This window comes from Geotrypetes seraphini, chromosome 1 (genome assembly GCF_902459505.1).
Source record: "Geotrypetes seraphini chromosome 1, aGeoSer1.1, whole genome shotgun sequence".
NCBI classification, from domain to species: domain Eukaryota; kingdom Metazoa; phylum Chordata; class Amphibia; order Gymnophiona; family Dermophiidae; genus Geotrypetes; species Geotrypetes seraphini.
Window position 1 is genome coordinate 538,817,579 of NC_047084.1, and position 20,172 is coordinate 538,837,750.

Genomic DNA, 20,172 nt, shown 5'->3' on the forward strand with positions numbered 1-20,172 from the left:
TGCTCTCTGCCGCCCTGAAAAAAAACAATCAAAAACGCCCTGCTCTCTACTTCCCCAGTTCTCTGCCACCCTACTCCATTAGCCCAGTGCAAAACCAGGATTCCCTCCAGCGACCCAACTCCTCGCTGCCTGCGGGTTAAAACGTGGGGCTGCACTACAGCGATGGGGGACAGGGACAGCGAGTACTATCGGCAATGGTCTTCTTTTAAAGGCAACAACATTAAAAAACCATGGGCTATCTTTGTGCAGAGAGAATGCATTCTAATTGTCATTTTTCCTGGTATTTTAGTTAGATTGTGAGCCTTCGGGACAGTAAGGGAATTTCTAAGTACCTATCTTACTTATAATTTTAATGCACCAATATATTCATTGTAACCCGTTCTGGGCTCTTTTGGGAGGACGGGCTAAAAAATCGAATAAATAAATAAAATAAATAAAGAATGCACAGACCATCTACAGGCAAAGAAGATGGTCTGCACATGCATCAGGATCGCTCTCCAGTGATCCGTGCGGTCGGTTGGGGGCGTGACTCCGATCGCCCCCATTTGCATGAGGACGCATCATGAATTGGGCGTCCAGCCACCTCACCGATCGGATCGCCCACGGATTAGATCGGATCCGTGAGGTTAGTGAATCTAGCCCCTAAGTCTCTACAAATTCCTCCCCCTGAGGTGAGACATGGCCTAGTGGTAGAGCTGCTGCCTCTGAAACCCAGGAGGTTTAGGACCAAATCCCCAGTGCTGCTCCTTGTGACCCTGGGCAAGTCACTTAATTATCCATTGATCCAGGTATAAAATTGGTACCTTTACATATGCAAACTGCTTTGAATGTGTAACCACAAAAAAGTAGTATACATACGGCAGGATTCACTAAACCTCAAAACTGTGCACAATCCGTTTCCTATTACATGCCGGCTGACTGATTCAGTAAAGGCCTGCATGCAAATGGGGACAATCATTAGCATACCCCCCCTACACGCCCCCTACCCATGGCCAGAGCGATCCCCGCTCATGCGCACACCCTGACAGTAGTGACAGGAGAAGCAGCCTCCTGTCACTGCTGTCAGGGCTCAGCCCAGCCCAGCCCAGATCTCTCTTGCCTGCTCCCGGACTCTCCTGCTCTCTGCCGCCATTCCCTGCAGTGCAAGTCCGTGGTTTTAAGGTGGGCCTGCACTGCAGAGAATGGCGGCAGAGAGCAGGAGAATCCGGGAGCAGGCAAGAGAGATCTGTCTGACAACCCCCCAGGCCCCGATCTCTCCTGCTTGCCCCCTCCCCCCAGAGAAAAAAGTAGGAGGGATACCAACTCCCTCCTGCCATCGGCGTTAAAAAAAAAAAAAAATTCTGCATGCATGCAGCACGTTCCTCCCTCCTCCCCCCCCTGACTGTCACAGCCCTCGCCCTTCCCCCCGCCCCGCCGGCCGGCACGGCCCACCCCTGGCAGTAAAAAGTTGTGAGCAGGAGGGGTGCTCAGTCCCTCCTGCTCCTAGGCCTCCTACCCCCACGGCCCGGTCCTGGTCAGCCCAGGCGGTCAGGCCCGGCCCACCCACCCCAGTACCTGTAAAATAGTTGGGAGCAGTAGGGGTTCCCGGTCCCTCCTGATCATTGGGCAAGGCTTCCCAACATCTTCAGGAGCAGGAGGGGTGCCCAGACCCTCCTCCTGCTCCTACGCACCACCAAAATCTTTGGGAGCAAGAGGAAATTCCTCCTGCTCCTACTCTGCTGCCTGCCTCCGCCCAATAGCGGCCTTAGGCCCCGCCCTGGCGCATCATCTGATGCACAGGGAGAGGCCTAAGGCACTGATTGGCTGAGGCGCCTCAGGTTCCTCCCTTTGGAGGGGCCGGGGCACCTCAGCCAATCAAGGACTTCCTTAGAGAGAGAGAGAGAATTAAAAAAAAAAAGAGAAGCCTGTGATTGCCCTTGGTAGGGGAGAAAAGTATGGTGGCTACCAATGATTTTCATTGCTAACTGCTGAACTTGGCTTCTTAAATCTAGGTAGTCAACCTCCGCCCTCATGAATGTACAAATAAAACAAAGTTCTGCAGCCCCATCCACGTCTATCCATTTCCTGATGATCTTTTCCATAAAAATATTTAAAAAACTGCATGACCACAACCTCTTCTCCTCCCCACTACTTATAGCTGTTCTCAGTGGCATAGCGAGGGTGAGAGGCGCCTGGGGCGGTGGTGCCCCTCCCCCTCCTCCACCCCCACCTCCACACACTCCTTCCTCCTGTCACGCGTGCAACTTCCCTTCCCCGGTACCTCTGAAAGGTTCCTGGTGCATCAACTACCAACCTGCTGTCCTGCCAGCATCAGCTCTTCCTCTGATGTCACTTCCTAGGCACAGGTCCAGTTGACACTGGTGTGAGAGCAGGTTGGGGGTTGCTGCTCACACCAGGAACATTATAGAGATATGAGGGGAAGGGAAGCAGGATGCACACACAGCAGTGGGGGGCGGGAAAAGGAGGATGGGTGCCTGTGCCCTTACCAAGATGGCACCCGCTTTGGACCGACCCCTGACCCCTTACTACACCACTGGCTGTTCTTAGAGCAGCTCCCAAACCTGTCTTGGGGGAAACTCCAGCCAGTCAGGTTTTCCATGTTTCTGCAATTAATATTCATGAGTTAAATTTGCATGCAATGAAGACATTACATTCAAATCTAACTCAGGTCAGGCTGATTTTTAGGTTGAAGAAATACGATCACGTAACACCCTCATATCAAGTACTGCATTGGCTGCCAATGGAGGCACGGGTGAAGTTTAAGTTTGGTTGCTTCTGTTTAAGGCTTTGTTTGGTTTAGCTCCCAAATATATAATTGAGCTTTTCTCTTTTGTAACCAACAAACATAAGAGAAACTCACATCTGAATTTTATTTTTCCGCCTGTTAGAGGATGTAAACTTAAAACACATCATCAAAATCTTTTTTCATATCAAGCAGCGTTAAGGGGTAAGGATTTAGAATAATTGCTTTTGCTTACTGACACTTATAGGGAATTTAGGAGATTTCTAAAAACATATCTGTTTTCGAAGTAGCTAATTAGTAAAAATGTTATTATGCACTATTTTGATCATTTTAGTATCTCTAATTATTGGCTTTTAACTTTTCTAGTTCTATTCAACTTCTTTTATTGTTTTTTTTTTTTACTACTGTAAACCGCATAGAACTTTACGGCCTTACGATATATAAACTGATTATTATTATTCATTGCAGAAATACTGAAAATATGATTGGCTGAAGTTTCTTCGTGATGGGTATGAAAACCACTTTCTCAGAGAAATGAGAATGCACGAATGTACCATCCCCTACCCTCCCAACAACCAATGATTCATTAAAAATAAGTCATCCCAGCCCAAAGTTACAGCCTCCTGGCCTCCCTCCTCCCATAGGCACAGATGCCACAGGACTCCTGTCCAAACAAGAATAAGGAGATGACCAGGACAGTCTCTCTCCCTGCCTACTGTCCTTCTTTAGAAGCTTATGGCTAAGTACCAAAAATGACCGATTGCTTAGAGAAACATTGGGAGGAAGGGAGAAGGTTGGAGGGAAGAAAGGAAGGGGGAGCATGGAGAGACGGAGAAAATGAATTTTAAAAAAATATAGTCCCTCCAGGCTAATTTATCAAGAAGCCTATTTTTGCTCTTGCCCATCTACCATGTTTAAGGATATTGCTGTTCCTGTTCCCTGGGCCCACATTAAAAGCTTGTATTTGAGACCAACACTCTCATAGGAGGTGAGGAGAAATTTTCTGCAAACACTTCAAAAAGTTTCTGCACTTTTATTTTTTCTAAATACTATTTATTAAATATCTGAAAAGCAAATTACATCACCTTTCCACGGGTGAGCCGGCTTGTCTGACTAGTCACATGACATTTTACAACCTGCCCTCTTACCACTTCTCCCATCCCAACCATTTCCCGCACAAATATGAATGTGCTGAAACTTTTTGAAGGACCTTCATGTATTGGAAGTACTTACACTGGATTGCATATGCTCCCAGCTGAGCAGCAATACTCACAGGACAGGGCAAGCGACCTTGCAAAACATCTTGCTTCACTTGAAGAAAAAACTGATACCTAAAAGAAAATAAAAATGGAATTTTAAACAACCAAGATCATATAAATTAACATTTCTAGCTGGTATTTCAGACTAACTGGTATTTCAATAATGTCCCCTAATCCTTGTATTGTTTTTGAAGAGTAAACAAGCAATTCATATCTACCTACTCCACTCCACTTGCTTTATAGATCTCTATCATATCTCCCTATGTTTATCAATCCCTCCTTCTGCTAACATATCTAGAGTTATCCATCCCTTTATCATTTTGGCTATCATTTTCTTTTTTTGTAAATCTTTATTAATTTTCAGAACTGATACAAAGTGCAAACAAATATACATTTAGATAATATAGAAAAAACAGCACTTATATTCAAACAAATGTTAAAACAAAGTACCTTACCCCCCACCCACCCACCCTCCCTCCCTCCCTTTCTGAATGTGTGTAGAAAACATTTAGGAATTAAAGGTTTCATCAATCAATCAACCTTTTATTTAACAAATGTCTCTAATGGACCCCATATTTCTTTAAACCTTTTGTTGTTTCTCAATTGTTCCGCATTCATTCTTTCATACCTATATCTCAAACAAAGTGATTCCCACCAAAAAGAAAAGTTTAGCCTATCATAATTTTTCCAGTTCCTGGTTATCATTTGCATGGCCACCCCCATCATAATCAGAAGAAGTCTGCTTTTATGTGTGTCGATTGGACTCTTAGATTTCAATAATGTCCCAAATAGAACCACATCATAGGACAATGGTATAGAGACATCGAGTACCATAATAATTTTCCCCATTTTGATTTCCAAAAATTGAGTATCGATGGACAATAAAATAACAAATAGCAGCATTCGACTTAGTAGACCATCCCATACTACTCCAGATACTAGATGCCATAGGAATATCAGGTAGAGTTCACAACTGGTTCCAAGGTTTCCTTAAAACAAGATCATACAGAGTCAAGTCAAAAGATCTTATATCCGACTCATGGTCAAACCCCTGCGGAGTGCCACAAGGATCACCACTATCGCCCATACTATTCAACCTCTTCATAGCTTCCCGAGGCACAACCCTAGATGCTCTAAATATAACATCATTCAGCTACGCGGACGACATAACCATCCTCCTCCCCTTCGACATCCAAGACCCCATCTCCAATGGACACCTGAAAACAATACTGGAAACAGTAGAAAAATGGATGATGAACCATAAGCTGAAATTGAACTCGGATAAAACCAAAGAGAAGGAAAAAAAAACATCCTTAACAGAACTGGAAGTAAACGCAATCAAGTATCCAATACAGAGCACCCTCAAAATTCTGGGAATACAATTAGACAGATGCTGCACAATGCAAACACAAATCCACAAAATCATACAAAAAGCATTCTTCACCATGCGAAACCTAAGAAAAATAAGAAAATTCTTTAACAAAGATCACTACAGGATCATTGTCCAATCCCTTATACTTAGTATCTTAGACTACTGCAACAGCCTCTACCTACCATGCCCAAACAACATGATAAAACAACTACAGACCGTTCAGAACACAGCCCTCAGATTCATCTACTCGCTTAGCATATTTGACCACATTACCGCTGCCTATGTAGACTCTCACTGGCAACCGATAAAAGCAAGAACTCAATTCAAATTCTACTATTTAAAGTAACCCATGGTATTGCCCCCAGTTACCTAAACAACCGCCTATACCGTTACCTCTCACCCAGAACAAGGAGAACTCAGAACCTATTTACCTTCCCCCCTCACAATGGTACCCGACGTAAGAAACTATACGACAACCTTCTAGCGACACAGGCAGCGAAAATTGACCCTACCATCACCAAACTGATGATCAAAACAACAGACATTAAAGAGTTTCGAAAAGAAATCAAAACATTTCTATTCAAAAAACACTGGCTATCATTTTCTAATTCTGCTATTTATCTTTTTTAGAGATGTGGTGACCAGAACTGTACACAGTATTTGAGGTACAGTCACAGTATTTGAGGTACAGTCACAGCGATAAGAAGGTCTTGGGCATCATCATTGATTCCACATTGTCCTTCAATGACCACCTCCAATCCTTGGTAAAAAAATGCTTTTTCACATGCTGAGGAAAGTTAGATCCTGCTTCCATCAAAAACATTTTACCCTCCTTGTCCAATCCATCATCCTCTCCAGATTGGACTATTACAACTCTATCTACTTAAGCCTAACTAAGAAAAACCTCCACAGACTCCAACGGATTCAGAATGCCGCGGCCAAGCTCATCTTCGCTAAAAGTAAATTTGACCATGTCTCCCCGCTCCTGGCCAAGCTCCACTGGCTTCCGATAATCGCCAGGGTCCACTATAAATGCGCCAGTTTAACTTTCAAAATTCTATATGGTATCCTCCCTCCCTTTATCCCTCTTTCTTGGAATTCCTCAAACCCTAATACCACCAGATCCTCCCACAAATTAAAACTATCCTTCCCCTCGCTAAAAGGCATTTCCCACACAGGAAAGCTAGGGACCTCCCTCCACTTCAAAATCACTGAGCTCTAGAACAACCTTACCTCCCCTCTTCGGAACTTGAGCTCTCTCCAAGTTTTCCGTAAACATCTGAAAACCTGGCTTTTCTCGAAAAATGTAAGTCTTCCTCCAACTTAGGAATCAAGGAAACTCTTATATCTTGGCATCCCAAGTCCTCTAAATTTTCTTCACACTTCTACCTCTAACCCTCTGTTGTAGTTCCTTCCTATTTCTCCTACTGTAAACCGCGTCGAGCTCTACGAACGTGGAGATGATGCGGTATACAAACCTAAGGATTAGATTAGATTAGATTATAATGTTCTCCATTTTATTCTTCATTTCTTTTGTTAACAATTCCTAACACTGGAGTGAAGGAGTAGCCTAATGGTTAGTGCAGTGGGCTGAGAACATGGGGAGCTGGGTTCAATTCCTACTGCAGGTCCTTGTGACCCTGGAACTCATGAGGCAAGAGGCAACTCTGGATCTAGTGCTCACAAATGAAAGAAGTGTTTCCACAGTCTGAGTCGGTGCCCACCTAGGCAATAGTGGTCATTACATTACATTACATTAGTGACTTCTATTCCGCTTGTACCTTGCGGTTCTAAGCGGATTACATTGGAAGATAACTGGACATTTCCAGGAAGTTACATTACATTGGAAGATATCTGGACATTTCCAGGAAGTTACATTACATTGGAAGATTGCTGGACATTTCCAGGAAATTACATTACATTGTAAGGTAGTTGGTTTCAAATTACATAATGAGGATTCGGTTATACTGTATTTGTGACAGAGAAGAAGTTACCAACTGGATGGGTTTCAAGTTATATTTAGTGACATAGAGAGGAAGTTACTAGAGGGGTGTGTAGTTCGCGGGAAATTTGTAGAGAGTATAGGAGGATGGGGAGGTTAGGTTAACTGAATATGTTTTTTGAATAGTAGTGTTTTTATTTCTTTTCGGAATGCTTTAAAGTCTATTGTTGCGGTCAATAGGTTGGATACGGAGGGGTCAAGTTTTGCTGCTTTCATCGCTAGGAGGTTGTCGTACAATTTTTTGCGTTGAGTACCTTTGAGAGGTGGGTAGGAGAATGGGGTCTGGGTTCTCCTTATTCTGGGTGAAAGGTTTCGATTTAGGCGATTGTTTAGGTAGGTGGGTGCAGTTCTGTTTATTACTTTGTATAATAGACAGTATAATTTGAATTGGATTCTGGCTCGAATAGGTAGCCAGTGTGAGTCTAGGTAGGCCTTTGTGATGTGGTCAAATTTTCCGAGTGAATAGATTAGTCTGAGAGCTGTGTTCTGAACGGACTGTAGTTGTTTAATTAAGTTTGTTGGACATGGTAGGTAGAGGATATTGCAGTAATCCACTGGTCCTAGTACAAGGGATTGGACTATGATCCTGTATTGTTCTTTGTCGAAGAATTTTCTTATTTTTCATAGGTTACGCATGGTGAAGAATGCTTTTTGGGTAGTTTTGTTGATTTGAGTCTGCACTGTGCAGCATCTATCTATCAATACTCCAAGATAGATGCTGCACAATGCAGACTCAAATCAACAAAACTACCCAAAAAGCATTCTTCACCATGCGTCATCACATGATATGGTTTGATATAAGAACAAAAGCAGAATGCAGATATACAAAACTCAAGTGCTGGATTTCAGGTATGCTGATTTTGGTAAATTGGGGGAGTACCTAAAGAAAGAGCTGATGGCATGGGTAAACGCAAGTGAAGTGGAAAGGGAGTCCAAGCTGAAAGTTGCTATAAATATGGCAACAGATTATACAAGGAAAGTAAACAAAAACAAGAGAAATAGGAAGCTTATATGATTCTCCAAACAAGTGACCAAAAAAATAAGGGTAAAAGAAATACAGAAAAACTCAACAAGAGGATCATGGAAAAGGCTACCAGATTAAACTTAAAGAAGCAAAGAGGAAAATATGGCTAATGAAAGCACAAATACTCACAGATAAGACCTAGAAGGGTTTTTTGTCGATGACTGAAACGAGAGCCAAGTGAAATTGTCACTTTCAAGACCTGAATGGGCCAAGTGAAATTGTCACTCGAGATCCGAATGGGTCAGAAGGTCTAACTCTGAGGCTTTTTTCCCTTGCAAGAAGAGTACCTAAAATCTACAATTGAATAAGCTTTTAGAGTAAAGACTGCTTAGTAATACACAAACAATCAGAGTGGGTTTGTTAGTTATACAATCCTAGTGAAAGCACAGGCAGAAGAGAAATAGCTAAAGATGTAAAGAGAGATGTGTTGGGAAAAGGAGAAAAGTTAGGAATGGAATTGCAAAACAGATACTGAGAACAGCTATGTGGAGAGTGATGAGGATAAAACTGTGTGAAACAAATACTTCTCTGTGGTGTTCATGGAAGACAATCTTGGAAAAGGACCACAATCAGCTGTCAAGGGTATTTTGAAAATCTTATTATGGACAAAGCTATGAAGTCGAATGGGTTACAACCCAGAATACCGAGGGAGCTCAAAAAAATCCTGAAGGGCTCTCTTTAGGATTTATTTAACACATCTTTAGAGATGGGAAGTTCCGTGGGATTGGAGATGAGTAAATGTGGTCCCTTTTATGAAGACAGGGAAGAAGTGGGAAACTACAGGTTGGTAAGCCTCACATCGGTGGTAGGAAAACTAAAGGAGTCGTTGCTGATGGAAAATATATTTAGTTAATTTTGAAGAATCCAATAGGCTGCAGGATCTAAGGCAACATGGTTTAAATAAAATTCTGCCAAATGAAATGATTGATTTCTTTGACAGGGTGACCAAAGAACTGGATATTGGACATGCACTAGATGTAATCTACTTGGATTTCAGCAAAGCCTCTGATAGGGATATCTCACAGAAGTCTCAAGAATAACCTGAGAAGGCTGAACTTAGGACTCAAAGTGGTGAACTGGATTGGAAATTGGTTGACTAACAGGCAATAGAGGATTGTGCTAAATGAAATTTGCTCAGAGGAAAGGAAGGCGAGTAATGGATTGCGTCAGAGGCTGGTACGGGGGCCAATTCTGTTTAATATATTTCTGAAACACATTGCTGAAGGGTTAGGTTTGCCTTTTTGTGGGAAGGCATAAAGAAAGCCAAAAAAGTGGATATCACAGAAGAAGTAGAAAACATGAGAGATCTCCAAAAATTAGAACGGTCAAAGACTTGGCAGTTAAAACTTTAATGCAAAGAAGTGCAGAGTGATGTACTTGTGGTACAGAAATGCAAAGGAGATGTATGTGATAGGAGTCAAGAAACTGATGGGCACAGCTCAGGAGAGGGACCTTGGGGTGATGCTGTCTGAAGATTCCAAGATGATGAAACAATGTGACAAGTTGTTGGCCAAGGCTAGAATGATGCTAGGCTGCATAAAGAGGAGTATAATCAGAGGAAGAAAGGAGGTGTTGATGCCTCTGTACAAATTGTTGGTGGGGCCCCATTTGGAATAGTGTGTCCAGTTTTGAAGGCTGTATCTTGCTAAGGACGTAAGACTTGAAGCGGTTCAGAAAAAAAGGATCAAAAGTGGTATGGGTTTTGTGCCACAAGACAAATAAGGAGATGTAATCCCTGGAGGAAAGGAGAAAGGGGGATGACACAATACTTTCCAAATATTTGAATGTCTGCATTAATATACAAAACAAACCTTTTCCAGAGACAGGAAGGTGGTAGAACTAGAAGACATGAATCTAGATTGCATGGGGACTGACTCAGGAATATTGTCAGGAAGTACTTTTTCATGGAGAGTGTGATAGATACCTGGAATGCCCTCCCACAAGAGGTGGTGGAGATGGAAAATGGTAATGGAATTTAAAAATGTGTAGGATAAACATGAAAGAATCCCATATGGAAAGAATGCAACCAAACAAATCCAGCAATTAGATAGCAACTGTACAGCAAAGGGGAAGCAAAGCCACTGCCAGACAGTTTTCTATGGTTTGTGCCTTGATCGTGGTTGGATAGATTTTGGATAGGCTGGAGTGCCGCTTTGATGACAGCTTCAGTAGTTGGGGAACAAGGCCAATGCTGGGCAGAGTTATATAGCTTGTGCCCTAAAAACAGCCAAGAACAAATCAAGATCAAGTATGCATATGTAATATTACATCATACTGCTGTCATCTACTATGGGCAAGACACTTAACCCTCCATTGTCCCAGATGCAAAGCAGATTGTGAGCCCACTACAGATAGAGAAAGTACCTGCATATAATAAAAGGAAACTTCTTTGGCAGTACCACAGAAAGACAGTATATCAAACTTACTACCCTTCTATTTGTTTTCTTAGCCATTGCCCCACACTGAGTGGAGGATTTCAATATATCACTGATGACACCTAAATCCTTTTCCTGAGTGGTGACTCGTGATATGGAACTTCACATCGTGTAGCTATAGTTTGGGTTACTCTCCCCATGTGCATCACTTTGCACTTGCTCATATTTAATTGCATCTGCCATTTGGGTGCCCACTGCCCAGCCTTGTCTGGTCCTCTTGTAATTTCTCACAAGCTTCTTTTGATTTAACAACTTTGAATAACTTTGTGTAGTCAGCAAATATAATTACCTCACTAGTTATTTTTATCTCTAGATTACTTATAAATATGTTAAAAAGCAGTGGCCCAAGCACAGACCCGCTGGAGTACCCCATTACTGACCATTTAACCTTTTAATCAGTTCTTAGTCCACAATTTATTTATTTAAAAAATTTATATACCGTTTAAAACTAAACGGTTTACAGAATTACATACATAATTTAAAACAAAATCATCATAACAGACATACAAATAATCCTTAAAATCATATCTACAATCTAATTTCTTCAGGAATCATTCATGAGGTACTTTGTAAAATGTTTTCTGAAACTCCAGATACATTATTAAGAGGCATTTCTGAAAAATAAAAATGTCCAAAAACCTACCTAAGTCAGCACTTGGATGTCTTAATCGCTGGGATGTCCAAGTGCCGATAATCAAAACTGTTTTACTGGAAGTCTAGCAAAACATTTCTCTTGCTGTGCCTCCAGAGTTCTAGGGGATGTGATGGGAGGCGTGTTATGGGTGGGCTCTGGGCCTGCTTAACTTGGACAACTTGCAGCGATAATCGAATCTTTTCCAAGATGACCTGGAAAGAACTTACACATTCAGAGCTAGACCTGTTTAGAAGCATCTAAGTGCCGTAAAGGTATCCAAGCTGACCAGATGACCACTGGACACACTCAGGTATGACCCCCCCAAACTCCCTCAATGCTCACTAACCCCCCAAAATCTGAATGAAAGAGTACATATCTCTCTTTAGAACAGTAGCACTTGGTATGGGACAGCCTAGTAGAGCATCACACAGGTGTCTTAAGTAACCTAGTAGATGGACTAGTGAGCCATAGAGAAGAGGACCCAAGCCTATAAGCGCTCTAACCACATCTATGGTGTAAAGTATAAGCCCATCAAAACCTACTAAAACCCTACTAAACTGCCATATAGGTGCCACCTGCAGCCATAAGGGCTATTGGGGTGGTAGGCAAGTGGGTATAGAATGTATTGAGGGATTATTGGGGGCTCAACCTAAATTATAAGGGGGTTATGATGAGATATACATCTGGCACCTTTTATGTGAAGTTCATAGCGGTGCCCTCTAAAGTGTTCAACTGCTCTATGGGCATGATTGTGTGGCCAGTCCATTAGAAGGTTGACCACTTCTACGTCTAAATGCAGATCATTTGGACAGTTCCAACTTGGGACCTTTTTTGGGTTGGAAATGGGGTATAACGTTGGATGTTTTAATGGCTTAGACAGCCTGATGGCCTGGAAGTCCAAGTAGATGATTTCTCCCCCCCCCCCCCAAAAAAAAAAAAAAAAAGTGTTTTTGGACATCTAGCAGTTTAGGTTTTGAAAATGGCTTTTTCTATGCCTCCAAATTTGGATGTTTTGCAGGAGATATCCACAGTTAGACTTAAATGTCCTATCGAAAATGACCCTCTACATCAGCTACATAACATAACATTTGTATATCACGTTACCCTTCAGATCTATGTGGTTTAACAAAAGTAAAATACTGCTACAACACAATAAAATACATTTTCAATCTTACAAAAATTTCCCTAATAAATGTTTTAATAGTTTCCTAAAATTTTGATATGATGTAAATGTAAAGAATAATTGATGAAAATCAGTATCCCAAGTAGCTGCTTGAAATGATAGTACTGTAGTCTATTATGATATCTTTTATAGCGACAACTTTTGGGCAATGGAAAATCAAAAAGGGAAGCTATCCAAGTAGAATGTCTATGATGGGGGAAATAAATTGATCAACTAAATAGACTGAAGCCATACCAGATATTACTTTATAACACAGGCAACCAAATTTAAACTAGCTCACCTTTATCTATATTTTGATCCCACCATATCCAAAAAGAATTAAAAAAAATAAAAATAAAAATCAGGCAGCAGATTGGCGAGGCAAGATTTACCTTGGCTAAATCCATATTGGATTTGTCCCATTAATCCATACTTTATACATATGTTCGATATTTTTGTTCTTTGCAATCTCGCCACTATTTTCCCCAGCACTTATGTCGGGCTCATCAATCTGTAATTTACCAGGTTACCTCTGGAATCCTTTTTAAAAACTGGCATTACATTGATCACTTGCCAATCTTCAGGTATTATGCTTGATTTCAGTATGTTACAAATTACAGATTTTATTTTTTTTAATTCTGTCAATACTCTGGGATGTATATCATTCAGTCCAGGTAATTTGTTACCTTTTAGTTTTTCAATTTATCCTATTACATCTCTCAGGTTAACAGAGATTTGTTTCCAGTTCTTCCAACTCATTACCATTAAATAGCATTGCTGCCATGGGTATATCTCCCAGAAGAGATGGTGGAGACAAGAGTCTGTGTCTGAATTCAAGAAAGCGTGGGATAGGCACATGAGATCTCTTAGAGAGAGAAAGAGATAATGGTTACTGCGGATGGGCAGACTAGATGGGCCATTTGGCCTTTATCTGTCATCATGTTTCTATCTTTATCAGTGAAGACAAAAGCAAATAATTTTGTCTCTCTACTATGGTTTGGTCTTCTCTCAATGCTACCAAGCATAATTCATATCAAAATCTTTCCACCATTATCAAGCACATGAATTTTCAGATTTGTGCTTTCCCACAAGATATGGAGTAGCAGTTCCTGCTGCCTCAAAGTATATATCCTTGACAATTTGGACCCCCCCCCAAAAAAAAAAAAAAAGAACCATAGCTGATATGGCTAGATGAACCTTTAATTGACAGCTGACTGGTTCCCAGAGAGCTTTACACAGTTTCTACCCAAAGTATAATTGCTAACTAACAACTTTAAAGGGCAAAAGAAATACATCTCTGAAATAGCCCCTCAATCAGAATCTGATCCCATATTACACCAGCCAAACAGTTCTGATTGCTATTTACCCTTTCAGAGCAAAAAACAAGCATTCACTTCTGAATCTGAATGAACTGTATTTATAATCAAAGGTCATTTGCTGACTTTGCTGTGCATTTGTTCACTTTCCTACATCAGAAACACACAGCAGTAAGATCCACAGAGCCTTCTTTGAAAAGGGCATCTTCCCTATAAAGAAATGCCTATTGAAAAAGGGCCACATCTTTAGTAGCATCTTGAAAAATGGAATCATCTTTAGTAACATAAGTTATCTATCTTATGCAGGACTGAAGAAAGAGATGCATCAGCACCTATTTAGGTGCCATGTCTGGGTGTTCAGTCCATCACTTTGCAGACCTCTCCCACGTTCAACAGGGCTTGTTCTGGGCATTTTTAACTTGGATGAAAAGCTGGACGAAAATGTGGTATAAAGATGGACGATTTAGCGGCTTGGACGATCAGATCAGCAGGACGTATAGTTAGACGATTTTTGAAATGAAAAAAATTTGGATGCATTTTTCGAAAATGTGTCCTAAGCTATTTTTTACTTTGGATGACTTGCGACTTGGATGAAAACGGACTTAGACGTTCCTTTTGATTATGCCCCTCCATGTGCTTTGAAAATGAGCCGCACTGTATTACTGAGTTTACATAAGTATTGTGCCTTTTTGTGTCTAAACTAGAGGAAAGCAGTATACAAATGTAATAACTAATGCAAATGGAAATAAGTTATTGGCCATGGAAATGCTGCAGATACAGCCACTGGAACGGGAAGCAAATTAGAGCATCCTCCCTAATTCAGGACACCCTAGGACAGTGTTCTTCAACCTTTTTACACCTATGGACCGGCGGAAATAAAATAATTATTTTGTGGACCGGCAAACTACTAAGACTGAAATTTAAAAAAACATTTTCACCCCGTCTCCGCGAGTTCGGTCCCTGCTAACCATCTGATCCCATCCACACAAGCCTCAGTTATGATTTTATATTGAACATATTTTATTAAAGTATAAAAAGAAACAATATTCTGTACAATTGTCATTTTATAAATACAAATATACAGAGCAAGGACCAACAAAACCCCTGTTTCCCCTCCCCTCCCCTTCACATATATCCCCTCCACTATCAAGAAAACTAAACAAGCCAAATTATTACAGAATGCTCCACAGAAATATCATGCTAACAGAATACTGCAATCACACATGACAGGAATAGTGTTAGGGGAGTGCTGGAAGCTAAAGAAGCACTGCCTGGGCTTTGCAGTCCCCAGTTATGTCTCTAGCAGGATATATAGTTCAAATCTGACATATTCTAATGACAAAATAGAAATAAAATTATTTTTTTTCTACCTTTATTATCTGCCCATTTTGTTCTGCTTTCTTCTGTCTTTTCTTAAATTTCTTTCCAAGGTCTTCAATCTATCTGCCACTTCTGTCCCTTCCTGTCTTCTACCTATTATTCCAATATCCAGAACCTCTTTTTTCTTCTTACTGCATCCACCCTGTGTCCAGCATCTCCCACCTACTCCGTCAAGTCCTACTCAGTCAAGTCTGCTTTTTTCCTTCACCCTACAACCTCCATGTCCAGCATCTTCCTGTGTTCTTTTTTTCTTCCCGTTGCTGAGCCATCCAGCCAACCCACCATCTTTCCCCATCCCAGTGCCTCCCCTCTTTTCCCCATCTTAATCCAGCAGATACCTTCAATCACCCTACTCCCTCAATTCCTTATTCAGCATCTTCTCCTTGTCTCCCTATTCCCCCTTCACCATGTCCAGCATATACCCTCTGTCTCCCTACTCCCTCTACCCATGTCTAATATCTGACTTCTGTCTTTATACTCCATCCTCATGTTCAGCATTTTCCATGTCTCTCTGCCCCCTGCAAGGTCCAGCATCTATCTTTGTGTCCCTATTCTTCCAATTCCCACCTAGTTCCAATAACTATTCTCCCCCAAGGGGATCCACCATCTTCCTTCTGTCACACCAATCCCCCCTCCTTGGTCTACCATCCCCTTCCAACAACACCTATATCACATTTTTCCCTCTCCTCATAATCCAGCATCTCTTATTTCCTCCCTTGGCTGCTGGCCCCGATCCACTCTTCCAGCACTCGATTGCTAGTAGCCCTGCCTTCGACCCCGGTCCTGCTAAACTTGGCAGCAAAAACAAAGACAAAACCTACCCTACCTTCAATTATGGTCCCGCTAAATCAGACGGCTAGAATGAAGACAGAAGACCTTTCCTCTTGCCTGAATTGCTATTCGTTACAAGCTCTGCCGGTCTCAATCCTGCCCCTCAAAAACAGGAAGTCACTTCAGAAGGGGGCAGGATCAAGATCGGCAGAGCCTATAGTGATGCAGGCAAGAGCAAAAGTCCCGCGGCTTCTTTCTTTCTTTTTGCCGGCCGTTTGTAGCAGTACTGCAGCTGATCTTAACGCCAGCAAGGGAAAGGGGAAGAGATGCCCGACAGGAAATTTAATTTGTAGATCTCGCTGGCCCTGCGCGGACCGGCAGAAATTTTCTGCAGACCGGCACCGGTACACAGACCGGCCCTAGGATACATAAAATAATTCAGGGGTCTTTGTGCTTACCAGGAATTAAAAGGGCTCACTGTGGGACACACTCAGGCATCCTGTGGTAAGTCCCAAATCAGGAAGCGCTACCCACACATTAAAAATGATTAATTTGTTGTTGTTGTTGTTGTTCAAGGAATATGTGTGGAAGATGGAAGATGGGTGTTACTGTGCTAATCAGTACATCTTCATTAGCTTGTGCTTACTGATTAGCGGCAGCATTACCTAAAGCCCTTGTTCAGTGCTATTGACTCGTGTTCGACTCCAACCGACGATGAAAATCATCAAGTTTTCGTGACAGAATACAGAAGTAGATTATCGGGCCTTTCTTCTGTGCAGTATAAATTTGATGTTGCCGTTGTCGCATCAAACACAGTCCGGCAAGCAGCACGATCTTCAGGCACCGGCACCTCCTGTGGGTTGCTGCTGCGTGCCGGTGCCAGATGGGATAAGGCTTCAGTTTAGGCGGGTGGGCTTTCAAGAGGGGGGCGATGCCGGTTAGTGGGGGAGAGGGCGGCGTACAAGGGGCAATGCCGGTTCGCGGGCGGGGGGACTCGCAAATTGAGTCAACGCTCGGTTTTCGAGTCACGATTTGCAAAAATGTTTGCTCGGCTTGCAAAACACTCGTAAACCACGTTACTCGCAAACCGAGGTTTGACTGTATTTGCGACTCCATGTCTTCCATGCTATGTTTCCTCATGCATGCTTGCCTTATCAATTCTGCCAAGTCATGTCATAATATACTAGCCATGCTTTTTAATAATATGTTAGCAGTGCTATGTTTTGCCATACTATGCTTGCCATGCCATGTCCCACCATACCATGTTTTGTCATATTATGTTACTATGCTTTGTTAACTGTGTTTTGCCATCTCTGTCAGATGTTTGCCATGTTATCTTCTACCATATCATGTCTGAGACTGTGGCGCAGGAGCTACAGCCTCAGCACCCTAAGGTTGTAGGTTCAAACTCATGCTGCTCCTTGTGACCCTAGGCAGGTCACTTGGTCCCCCATTGCCCCAGATATATTAGATAGCTTGTGAGCATGCCAGGATAGACAGGGAAAAAGGCTTGAGTACCTGAATAAATTCATGTAAACCATTCAGAGCGCCCCTGGGAAAACAGTATAGAAAACTGAATGAATAAATAAATAAACATGGCTGCTAGCTAATGCCAATGCATTAAGCCCAATGCTGCACGTTATTGCACGTGAAGTGGAGTTGCTGCTAGATTGACCACCGATAACCCTATTGCCACATACATTGTTCCTTACTACAATCCTTCCTGCATGAAAGCATAAAAGAAATGTGTGCTACATGAGGTACACTAAGCTTAGTACATATTATTACAGCAAACCCTCTGTAATCAGATGTTGCTTCTTCCCTAAAGATCAATCGTTTGCGAGAGATACAGTTTAAAATAATTCAGGAGGCATATATTGATTCTGTTAAGGCATATGAAAAGGAACAAAGGAACATATTCTCCAATGAGCTATGCAGTAAATGTAGAGAATATTGAGGGCAATTTGCAAGCTGCTTTTGATCTTGTTACAAAAAAAAAAAAAAAAAAAGAGAATGTGACTAGATTCACACCAAAGTAAAGAAATCCTTAAAACCCACCTGACACTCTTTCTACCTACATTAGAATATTGGCAAAAGGGAGTAAAACTGCTCGTCTTTTCCAGAGACGGAGAAGCAGTAAAACTAGATATAATACAAGGCTCGGGATGGTAGACTTTTTCATGGAGAGAGTGGTGGATGCCTGGAATGCCCTCCCTGTAAAGGTGGTGGAAACAAAACATTGACGGAGTTCAAAAATGTGCGGGATAAACAAAAAGGATCCCTAAACAGAAAAACGATAGTATCAACACAAAACTCAACAGATCAACAACTATAACTTTGTTTATGATACGTAGGAGTGATGCTTGGATGGAAGCCCTGGCAATGGAGGAAGTGGGGCCAATGCCGGACAGACTTCTTCGGTCTTTCTCCCATATATGGGCAGACAAGATTGGGACTGGCTGAAGTTAGCTTTGACGGCGATGTGGGGCAGTGTAGCCAGTGCCAGGTGGACTTCTATAGTCTGTTCCTGTATAGGGTCACCATATTTGGAGCCTCACAAATCAAGACACATGGCTCTGCCCTGTTCTGCCTCACCCCCTTGTTTCGCCTCCAGCCCCACCCCCTTAAAGCCTCATCTTCTTCCCCAATGAGCTCCGGCTACGTCTGGAGGGCCTTGAGCATGCGCGGATGTGTGTGACATCATCCACGCATGCTCAGAGGCCCTCCAGATGCAGACAAAGTTCATCAGGGCTTTCCAAAACCTGGACAAACTACTGGGTTTGGAACGTGCATCCAGGAACCCGGACAGTCCACTAAAAAGAGGACATGTCCATGTTTTCCCAAGACATCTGGTAACCCTATTCCTGTATACATTCATATAATTTAAGTACAGATCTTGCCTATCTTGGGGGGAGGGGAAGACATCTTATAGTGGAACTTAGCAAATAAAATGAATAATTACTGGATTGTGGGCTCAACATTGCCTTGATACTGAATGTGATGGTTGGGCAAACTGCATGGACCAGGCAGGTCTTTATCTGCCATCATTTACTATGTTACTAAGTCATTCCATGTATCACAGCCCTCACCTCCAGCCCTTAGCTTTCATTCACTTCAGCTCTATTCTCCCTTTCACAGTTCATATCTCTTCCCTCAGCCTCTTTTCCTCTCACAACCTATCAGTGCCTATGTCTGCACTTTCCTTTTCATGCCTATCAATTCCTCATTCTTTTCCTAGCACCTCCCTCAGCACTTCTCTCCTTCTCTATGGCAGAACAAAGGCAGAAAGCCTATCTGACCTACATTGCTGCTCTCATCTGCTCCCTGCTACTAGCTCATTAGCCAACCAATAGGCTGCAGAGGAAGGCAGGACCAGTAGCTTAGGAGACGCCCAACCTTCCATCCTGCTTTCCCCTGCAGCCTATCTGACAACACAATGTCTGACCAATGGTGTCTCCTAGGGTTGCCTGATCTCAGCTATTTATCATGAAAAAGTAGTCTAAAAACAATCCAATATATTTCTACCCTGCATAGAAAAGGGTTACTGTAACTTTAAATAGCTTTGAGAGAAAACTACAAAAGATAAGTTACATAAGGGGTAGTTCTATATGGCACACCAATTAGGTACCTAGTTTTTGGCACTAAAATGAAAGTTAATGGCAATTAAGTACCAGAACAGGGGAAAAACAGCAGTTAGGTGCTATTCACACACTGCAACTGGCACATACTTTTTATATAATTGTGTTTTCTGAGTTGTGTGTGTAACTTTTAATTAGTGCCAATTAGCATTAATTACGAGGTGTTCATTTGCAATTAGCAGCGCTGATTAGGCCAATCAAATTGTATGTGCACATTGGCTACACACACTCATGTGTACGCATAACTTTAGATGCCATATACAGAATTTGAGAGAGAGTGCATTTCTGCAAAGTATATATGGACGCAGCTCCCACTTAACATGTGTAATTTACAGAACAGAACATTGCACACATCCCTGCAGAATTTAGATGCCCACGCTTATGCCACTTATATGCCTGGTGTAACTACAGGAACCTAAATGGGTTAGGCGCTCTA

General features: G+C 42.1%; 1 protein-coding gene across 3 annotated transcripts in view; it reads right to left on the reverse strand.

The window, feature by feature from the left end:
• EPB41L4A (erythrocyte membrane protein band 4.1 like 4A) overlaps nt 1-20,172 on the reverse strand; it is a 536,698-nt gene that overhangs the window by 283,868 nt on the left and 232,658 nt on the right. For all 3 annotated transcript variants that reach the window (XM_033929128.1, XM_033929127.1, XM_033929129.1), the window contains one exon: nt 3,977-4,074. In XM_033929128.1, coding sequence (XP_033785019.1) covers nt 3,977-4,074 — 98 coding nt within the window. The remainder of the gene's footprint in view (nt 1-3,976; nt 4,075-20,172) is intronic.